This window comes from Schistocerca piceifrons, chromosome 2 (genome assembly GCF_021461385.2).
Source record: "Schistocerca piceifrons isolate TAMUIC-IGC-003096 chromosome 2, iqSchPice1.1, whole genome shotgun sequence".
Classification (NCBI taxonomy): domain Eukaryota; kingdom Metazoa; phylum Arthropoda; class Insecta; order Orthoptera; family Acrididae; genus Schistocerca; species Schistocerca piceifrons.
The window spans coordinates 655,947,629-655,958,375 of NC_060139.1; the positions used below are offsets into that span (position 1 = coordinate 655,947,629).

At 42.4% G+C, this 10,747-nt stretch overlaps 1 protein-coding gene across 1 annotated transcript in view; it reads right to left on the bottom strand.

The window, feature by feature from the left end:
• Window positions 1-9,881, bottom strand: part of LOC124777742 (nudC domain-containing protein 3-like) — an 88,331-nt gene extending 78,450 nt beyond the window's left edge. Inside the window, exons 1-2 of the mRNA XM_047253242.1 lie at window positions 9,711-9,881; window positions 9,501-9,620 (exon numbers count right to left, since the gene is read on the bottom strand). Of these exons, the coding sequence (XP_047109198.1) occupies window positions 9,501-9,620; window positions 9,711-9,808 (218 nt within the window). The 5' untranslated portion in view covers window positions 9,809-9,881. The remainder of the gene's footprint in view (window positions 1-9,500; window positions 9,621-9,710) is intronic.
• Between the last annotated feature and the right edge of the window lie 866 nt (window positions 9,882-10,747).

A 10,747-nucleotide genomic window follows, 5' to 3' on the forward strand; every position in this document is an offset into this window, starting at 1 on the left:
TATCAGCTCAGGCAATCACCCCTCCCTGGGGCTGGCCTTTACCAGGGGGTACGTGCATGCCTTACTTGTCTACCCAGGGCGGGGAATTACGTGTTACCCCGTCACCGGCTACGCGTGCGAACGCTTGGGTCGGCCTTCAGGCGCGCACAGGGAGGAAGGAAGAAGAGGAAAAAGAAGAGAGAGAGAGGGAGAGAGAGGACAGACTGTCTCAAACGCCGAGGCGGAGACCAGAGAAGGCAAGGAGAAGAAGACAAGGAAAAGGGTAAGGAAGACAGTGAGATGGAGAAGAGCAAAGAAAGGAACCACCAAAGGGAGGAAGAAACGAGAAGTGAAAAAGCAAAATGACCGCAAATAGAGGTCGTGGAACCGTCCGTCTCCGGACGCAGGCGCTAACTACCCCCTTGAGGGGGAGGGACTCCTTTTAGTCGCCTCTTACGACAGGCAGGAATACCTCGGGCCTATTCTAATCCCCGGACCCGCAGGGGGGAATGGCGCCTTGCTAGGTCGTAGCTAATGACGTAGCTGAAGGCTATGCTAACTATCGTCTCGGCAAATGAGAGCGTAATTTGTCAGTGAACCATCGCTAGCAAAGTCGGCTGTACAACTGGGGCGAGTGCTAGGACGTCTCTCTAGACCTGCCGTGTGGCGGCGCTCGGTCTGCAATCACTGACAGTGGCAACACGCGGGTCCGACGTATACTAACGGACCGCGGCCGATTTAAAGGCTACCACCTAGCAAGTGTGGTGTCTGGCGGCGACACCACAGCAATTATCACCATGCTAGGTTTGTTCCAGTACCATTACATGCCTAGATGTGGCAACGATTTATTGACTCCATCCTATGAAAGTTTGAGTTTTGTTTCGCATACCTGAACAAAATACTCATTTCCAGTGAAACAACAGAGGAGCAGCGCAAGCATCACTTATCCATGGTAGTGAAGACCTTAGAGTCGAATGGTGTTGAAGTCAACGGAGATAAGTTACAATTATGGCAGATGTCTCTAACCCTCCTCAGCTACACAGCATCTGTTGACAATATACAACCTCCAAAAGCTCATGTGCAGGCCATTTCGTCTATTTCACCCTCTTCGACTTACAAAGAACTGCTCCGATTCCTTGGCATGATCAACTACTATCACAATCACTTGCCCTCATCGTTTGCAGTACAAGCTCCTCTCACGGATGCACTGTCAGGCAAGCAAACCTCAGGAATCCGACCCGTCTGTTGGACTGACCCCATGCTCGAAGCCTTTGAGGCACTAAAGGTTTCCCTGGCCTGGACTGTGACACACACACACACACACACACACACACACACACACACACACACACACACACACACACGAACCCCTCGATCAAACTATTCACTATCTCTGACGCTGGTGACAACAGTGGGAGCTGTCCAACAATGCTCCAGTGACAACACCTCACCCCTGCATGTCTTCTCAAAAAAAAAAAAACCACTCTGCAGGGAGCTCCTGGTCATCTACTAAGTTGTTAAACATTTCCACCCCGATGTTGAAGGATGCACATTCTATATCCTCACGGACCACAAACCACTTGCGAATGCCTTCCGAAACCCTCCGGAGGACCCGCCCCCTCAACGTTTCTTCCATTTAGACTTGGTGTCTCAGTTTATGACAGATTTCAGCTACATCAAGGGCATGGATAATATTGTTGTCAATTTTTTCTCATGCATCATCAACGCAGTGTCCAACGGTATCAATTTGTCTAATCTAGCTACACTTCAGGCAACAGACGAGGGCACCCAAGCACTGCTTGCAGACCCGACCACCTCACTCATGTTCACCAAGGCGCGATTCCCCAGTGTTGCCAACCATTTCTGACGCGATTCTTCAACTAGGGTCTTACACCTGGTGTTACCAGCTTCCTTAGCCTTCAAGCTTTCAATGCCTTACACAACCTTTAACACCCGGGCATTCGTGCCTCTATCTGACTCACTACCGAGCACTTTATCTGGAAAAATATCAAAAAAGACTGACAGATGGGCTCGCAATTGTATCCCTTGCCAGCGCAACAAAGTTGGCCACCATACTGCCCCCCCCCCCCCCCCACTGGATAAATTCTGCGTTCCTCCAGGACGTTTCAGACACGCCCTTATCAATCTCACTGGTCCCCTTCTGCCATCAGAAGGTTTTAGATATGTCCTATCTTCTACTGACCACTTGTCCCAATGGGTGTTAGCCATACCTTTGCTGAACATCACGGCCAAGACGGTAGCCAAAGGTTTTGTCTCCTCTTGGATTGCACGAATCGGCTGCCCAGCCACAATCACAATCAACCAAGGCCGGCAATTCGAGTCATCCCTGTTTGCTTTCTATGATGCATGTGCAGAATCAACACCACCTATAACTGCCTTTGGTTGGAAGCTCAACCTGGGGTCATTTTTGGGTTGAGATCAATGCACAAACTAGACATCCACGGCACCAATTCAGGGGTGGTTTATGGGGAGAACCCCATCCTGCCAGGTGAACTGTTCCAGCCCATGGCTCAGGAAGACTTCCCCCTCCCAAACTTCACTAGCCCCTTGCATACGAATTTCAAACACATACGCCTCTATCCACTGGTTAGCCATAGCCCGCCCGCCTCCTATGTGCCCACTTCTCTTCAGAACTGTTACCACATCATGTTACAGGACGACGCCGTATGCCAACCTTTACAGTCCCCTTCAATGTTCTGCAACATGGGGATTCAACATACGACACGCCACGAACAGTTTCACTGCATCTAGTCAAACCTGCAATTGTGGATTCTGATTCTCTGGCATCGGGCTCTCCCGACACGGCTGACGAACTAGGGCCCCGTCATGTTTCGGACTCCTTGAATGATATGGCACAAGTGACTCAGGCGCATGGTCCCTCACCAGTGTCCAGCCCTAGCGACTATCCTTTTGCTGATATCCCAGACAGTTCAAGTGACTTTCCGTTCACAGGTTTTTCAACCCACACGACTCACGCCAAGGTCGACCCTCCTACGATCGCGTTTCATATCGTAGTTCTGACACACCGCGTGGAGGACATCTCACTGGTAGTACATAACGGCCACATCCTCGTCCTTCTGATGGACTCGAACCCTCTGTTATCACACGAGTACTTGGAAGTCGAGGCACTACAGTGTTTCGCCCTCCCTCAACAAGGCAACCCTGCCCTCCTGCATGACTTCATCTCTCCACTCAGCGAGATTTGAATCGTCTCTCCGCACTTTGGTTCTTCTCCGCACTTCGGCCCACTGCCTTTCTCTCGAGCCGGCTGCCGCCTCACCAGACCACGCCATCTGCAGGACCTACCACTGTGTTCCAACACCGACTTCATCACTGGCCAACCTGGAGGTACCAATCATCCAGCTCGTGGAGCCCAGGATGTGCTTGAATACAACGCAGATGCTATCCCCCCCCCCCCCAAAGGACAAATCCCATATATTCTGCACTGCGGTGTGGGGTGGGCAGTTTATATAAACATCAACTCACAAACGAGGACTCTCTCTGCTCAAAAGTTCTTTGGATGAAAATTTTGAGATAACCCAGTCTGTTTATGTGACTCCTTATACATATACTTGTAGATGCTTGTACCTAAATATAAATCTGTATCAAAATATAAAGTGGATGTGTCTGATTTCGGGACAGTATTCCATCACATTCCCACAATACTATTAGCAACTGGTACTGTGAACTCCATTGTAAGCCATAGCTATCCCTCTTTCAAAGCTGTTATTAGAGCAGCAATGTCCCAAAGGCAAAGACTGCAAACATCTACAACTATATGGTTACACAAAAACAGTTTTATACGTATCACCAAGGAGATCTATATGTTCTCACAAAGACGTACTTCCCCACACACAAACAACATCTTGCCTGTAAAAAATTCTTAACAAATATTTGATGAGTGACAAGACATTCAGTTCTAACTAATATTAATAAGGAAATCAATTACAGCTTTCAAGGTCACACTCTTCTTCTGATGAAACCTCCAGCATTCATTATTCAACCATAACACGTTTCTGATAGCTGGAGATAAAGTAACCTTTAGCTGAAATGTGTCAGTCACATTATTGAAATGTCATTCTATCAGTTCTTGGCTAATCATTTTAGATGACAAATCTGTAGTTAGGAATCGCTGTCACAATGTAAGAACAAAATGATGACCATTTAATCACGCGGCAGCTATGTTAGAGCACTCATGTGCCAATACAGTTTGACAAATGTCTATTACACTCAATTAAGTTGGATACGGTAGTGGACATTGTCACTCCAATGGCAATAGCATCACATGGTTATTTCCACTCTATGCATCCTAGTCCACTGAGGTAGCTTCATTATACTTCAGGAATAATCATGGGGAAACTATTACATAGCCTATATATGACTAGGTGAATTTGAAAAAAGAAATTGTTAAAAAAAATTGTAAAATTAAGAAAATAAGATACTTTGTTTCTCCCAGGTTTAAAGAAAACCTGTGAACAAAATAGCACAAATTTCTACCAATCAGAACGAGGATGGCAGGGGATTTAAAACATTATACAGATTGTTTCCTTATAGTGTTCATTTAGTTTTTAGACCCTTTTCCTGCTGTCACTGACCTGAGATAAGAGTCCGGAAAGTTTGCACATCATAAGAAAGGATGTGTGAACAGAGGCAATACCAAATGTCCGGTCAGGTAATTGTATGCATGACCTAGTACATTTTTGCATATTAGATGTATCATTAAGTGTTTCTGCGAACAAAGAATCACAGGATGTGAGTTGCGTATTACGTGTTAAAGTTAAATCTACGTACATACGCAGCCAATGGAGTCACATACACACATCTGCAGATCATTTGCAACTGACTTTAAGATTTTGCAATAGGAGCTAATCATATGATAAGTTGTTTCTTCTTTTGAGTACAATGTAAAAACATTACCATAAAATGGGGTTACTTGAAACAATCTGCAGTTATTTTGTCTTTAATGTTGGCATCATAGTGTGATAGTGTGAGTAATATCACTGTTGGTTTCGTGTGCGATTCTGAACAAGCATATGACGAGCAGTAGTTACGCCAAGAAACTGAAGTACATGAATGAGGTTACTATACACTAGATATCGTTTGTGTTGTTGACCAGTCATACTTCTTATTTCTTTATATCATTTTCCTTATGCTTATCAGCGGAAAATAGTGAATTGAAAAGACTTCCATACAGTATGACTATAATCTTGCACTAATAGTAAATCTCTTGCCTCAGAGAAGTATCAGCAGGCAATGTCTGTGAAATCCATAACGCTATGGTCAGTATAAGGAAACAACCAATATAATGTTTTAAATGCCCCGCCAGCCTAGTTCTATTTTGTAGATCTTGGAAACAGTCTACATTCTGTCACTGCTGTTTAAAAGACTACGAGAAAAAATGGGTCAATGGAGGCATCCAATCCCACCTCCTGGCTTTGACCCATGACATAAGGATGTTGTGTTGTGACATCATGACAGCACAGAGATTAGTTTATGAGTGTGTTGTGTTTGTAGATGTCTTGTTGCGGTTGGTGGTGTCCCCTGGTGATGTGTGTATAGTGTGTGTGTGTGTGTGTGTGTGTGTGTGTGTGTGTGTGTATATGTGGTGTATTGGGTTCATTTAGGTGTTGGTGCTTGAAGTGTGCATTTATTGGTCATGACTGTTATAGAAGAACGGAAATTAGTTTCAGCGAGTTAAGAATTAGATTTCCATTGTGTTTATGTCATTGCGGTGTTGTTTGATGTTGTTGGTTTGTTGTGCAGTAAGTCATTTAATTCAATTTGTGGCTTCTTATGTTAGGTATGGATATGTCTTCTAAGTTTAATAGTACACATCTGCGGGCTGAAATGGGGGCGACATGTTGTCCATCATTAAGTTTCTGCAACTTTTTGGGCTTGTGGCAGAGATAGTGAAAAACGGCGTATGCAAGCAGAATATGTGAGTTGGGTTGTGTGAGTGCTGACCTGGTGTGCAGCGCCAAAACTTTTTTGTGGTGAGTAGTCGTTATTTGGGTCTATTGTTCGCATGTTATGATATTCGGTGGGGGTTTTATGTGTTGTTGGGTCATTGTTATTTACGGCATATGTTGGTAGTTGATTTATGTATCTTAGGGGAAGGGCTTGATTTCAATTTTTTTGGTATCGTCAGTTGTATTTGAGCTATATAGGTCATGGGAAGTGATCGATTCCAATTTTTCGTTGTAGCTGTGTGTGTTTTGGCGTCGTGAGCTGTTGTTCAGCTATATAGGTCAAGAGAAGTGTTCGATTCCAATGTGATATGGTTGAGCTATGTAGATGAAGGGAAGTGACCGATTCCTGTTGATATTGTATTTGGGAATTTTGTAATGCTTTTATGTCGTCATTTTGTGTGATTTGGTATCATGGTGTGTGTCTGTAAGAGTTTATATTTAGTTTGTCCCCACCAAAAAACCCCCAATTTCCTGCACTGGTCCAGTTATTTTGATTATAGTTTTGGAGGGAGATGTGTTTGTTGTGTTTATGTAATGATGTCATAGGCGCCATATTGGAGATGTTGAGAATGGTCGTTGACGTCATAGGCGCCATATTGGAGAAGTTGACAATGGTCGTTTCCGCCATATTGGTGGCGCCATGGGTCAAAGCAGACGGGTGGAATCGGACACTTCTGTAGTCCCGAAAAAAGTAAAACATGACATTTTTGCTTTTCAAATGATTTCTTTTTCATAATCACCACATCATTATAGCCTATGTGATAGCAAGTTTTTTTTTGAACACACAAAACACTACGTGCTCCATTTATATTTCTGAAATATAACGAGCTCTCCTCCGTGGCTGAGGAACGCACAGAACAGAAATATCCATTTTATGCTACTACCTATGGACTGACAATACGTACTGCTACTGGTTATCCAAACTGCCACCTGGAGTGTGATAGTGACACCCTCCCCCTCTCTCGAAGTACTGATTGCGGTGACAGACTGATCTGTAGTGAAGCTCGAGGTCTAGATTAGGTTGAAAGTTGATAATTCAGCTGTCAATTTGTGAATCCAAAAAATGTAAACACACACTAAATGTTGTGATAATATGTTGATCCATACTGTAGTCTGATGTCTACATTCGCACCACATTTAACGCACTTGCACACTTTTGTTATTAATATTAAAACTGGAATTTAAATTTGGAAGATTTATATTATACAATGGATAAGTCTTTGATATGTATTATGGAACATATTATGTTTGAAAATCACACACCAACTACAAGGATGGAAGGGGTAGTGGGAAGTGTTTGCTGCGTAGCTTTTAGCCAACTTTCAGAGTAAATTTTTACTCTGCAGCAGAGTGTGCATTGATATGAAACTTCCTGGCAGATTAAAGGTGTGTGGCAGACTGGCACTTACGCCCAGGACCTTTGCCTTTAGCAGCCAAGAGCTCTACCATGATTCATGTCCCACTTACGCACACAGTTTTAATCTGCCATGAAGTTTTGGTGAACTGTTTCCTCTCACACTCACAGCAAAACAACTCTCAAACGTGCAACTGTCTGCCATATGTGGATGACATGCAATAAACAAAAATGATCAACCGTAGTCACACTGTCAATTTGTCTACTTCAGGAAGGCAACATTCATCACATACAATTTATATAAATTTCAGGCACCACACCTTTGTACTGGCACTTACACTAAGAATTTGTTATTAAGGAAGTCAAATAATCTGTACAAAAATGGCCACAAACAAGTATCATTGGAAACCACAAATTTGTTGAAACTGGAAGCTCGCTCTTGTTATATATCTTGTAGATAATTTCAGTCACATTTACTATGGGGGCAGGACAGAACCCAAACACATTTAAATGAGAAAGCATTGCCCACACAATTCATGCACAAATCACGCCACTTGTAAAGCACTCTCCCAAATCAACTGATGGTTGTATGTTATGGGACTAGTAGAACCTGAAAGGCATATGGTGAACCACGTTTGTTTATTTCACAAACTATTCTCCATATAAAATGTAGGCTGGCAATGGAAAGGAAAGCATTTCTGAAGAAGAGAAATTTGTTAACATCCAGTATTGATTTAAGTGTCAGGAAGTCATTTCTGAAAGTATTCGTATGGAGTGTAGCCATGTATGGAAGTGAACCATGGACGATAAATAGTTTGGACAAGAAGAGAATAGAAGCTTTCGAAATGTGGTGCTACAGAAGAATGCTGAAGATTAGATGGGTAGATCACATAACTAATGAGGAGGTACTGAATAGGATTGGGGAGAAGAGAAGTTTGTGGCACAACTTGACCAGAAGAAGGGATCGGTTGGTAAGACATGTTCTGAGGCATCAAGGGATCACCAATTTAGTATTGGAGGGCAGCGTGGAGGGTAAAAATCGTAGAGGGAGACCAAGAGATGAATACACTAAGCAGATTCAGAAGGATGTAGGTTGCAGTAGGTACTGGGAGATGAAAAAGCTTGCACAGGATAGAGTAGCATGGAGAGCTGCATCAAAGCAGTCTCAGGACTGAAGACCACCACAACAACAACAACAACAACAACAACAACAACAACATTCTCCACACAAAATTTTTGGTTCTGATATCAGGGCTAATTGGTATGATCTAGCAAAAGTTTCACAAGACCATGCCCCTCTCCATTTATCATAGACGATGTATGGCATATATCAGCAATATAGACCAGAATGCTCAGAGATCAGCCTTGGTGATCAAATCATATTGTGCGTAATATCACTGATGTGAATAACATGCAAGAATGACTGACAAAGCAATTCCTGGCCCATAGAGTTTGCTGCCTATAGCTTCTGAAAAAAACAAAGTTTACTGTCCACAATGAAGGTGGATGTTCAAGGCAAAGTAAAATGCAAATGGGTAGTGGTTGCATTGTACGAGGGAGTGGGGCTGCTCCCTTTACACAGTTTCTCTTCCTACCCCAGGCTACACACAAGGCAGGGCTCACTTCCCTGTTCATAACAATATCTTCCAAAACCCATGAAGAAAATATTTGTGCATATTACACAGGCACAAAAAATTACAGGTCCCCCTAAAGAATAGAGCCGTGGTGAAGCCCATGACACGAAATAATGAGTTTCAACTTTGACTATATTATAAATTTGTTGCAAACAAATGTACATTAATAAAATGGTACAAATTATTAAGTTAAGGGAAATAACATTCAATTCACAATGACGGTGTGGAATAACGAATTTCAAGAGGAAAAGTAAACATTATTCCAGTGGAAGTACAATGCGATTTACACATAAATGCAGGGCAGTTATGTAGTAAATGGTAGACTGTTATAAACGGTAGACCAAGGTACACTAATCTTAAAGCAAGGGGAAAAAAAATCACACTTACTACTGATAAATTTCTCAAAGTAGGCGTACTTGTGACACTGTATAATTGCACTGTAATAAAAAAAAAAAAAACACGTAAAGGACGCATACTCTTAGTAATTCACCAACAAATGCTATAACCCTACGGGATGTCAAGCATCGCATCATGCTTATTCACCTGTATGATACCAGTTCTGTCTCAGTGCGCTCTTGCCACTTCCTGAAAATGCCGAGAACAACTTTTTCAATGTCTTCGTGTGACGCAGGAGGCCCATCTTCTGGTCGGTAGAAATCAGTTCTGAAAACAAAACGCAGAAGGCTGTGAAGATCGTTTCACGCAACTCAGTTATAAAGCACACGCCGCAGTAATACAGATTCAAAAAGCTACCGTCTCTGGAGGAATCCGAATACGCAGTCAAGAAACGAAACAGCATGTCCTAAATCTGAAAGTATTTCTCCAAGCTGACCATCGTATTTTTCACTCATCTTTCAATTTATCACGCCATACGCGGTTCTGAACACTAAACAAAACCAAAGATGTACGGTGGGGGCAATAACATTGCTACCAGAGATATCAATGTAACCAGAGACTGAAAATTTCCACAGCAAACTATAAAACAAAGGGTGTAGTTGGAATCAGGTACCGCTCCTCCACATGTTTAATATTTATTGACAATACTTGCTTGGCAGACAATATATTGAAGCGACCTCACACTGTCAATAACATTGACAAAAACTGTCAGCTGGCATTGCGATTTTACAGTGTTAAGAGTTGAAGACCCAAAGAAAAACATGTGATGCAATTACGTTAACTGTAGCTTGCAATTAACAGAAAACAACGAAAAAGGGGAAGTGGGTCTGAGATTGGTGGAAAAATGGAATCACTGGTCACTCGTTAACTTACTGACTCTTTTCAGAATCAGGGACCCGAAAGATGTTATACATTATTTTCTGATGAGTTCTGCATCGTACGGCGCGTTATTAGTGTCGATACAAGATAAAATAAAGAAGCAAAATATATTAATGGGAGAGGAAATCACTTTCGACGAGAGATTAAGAGTAACTTAGAGATGTCTGGCGATAGAAAGGTCATTTTAATGCTCGATGTTTAATTCTGTAATATCAGCAATTAGTAAAATGATATGGAAAACTATGCAACAATTATATCTGCCTCGCAAGGCTGTGTTCAGGAAATTAACACCAAATATTTTTTTCTCTTTTGCCATTTCGATAATTTTGTGGAACTGACACGTATTTGCCAGACATCTTACCAGTTGCAGCAGATATACAACGTATTCTTCGAGATTGAAATGTTGTTTCAAAACAGTCATATAACACAACAATCTACACTATATTTTCGAATTAATGAAGCAATATAATTGAGAATCCTCCGTTAACCATCAAAAGCGTCATGTACAATGATTA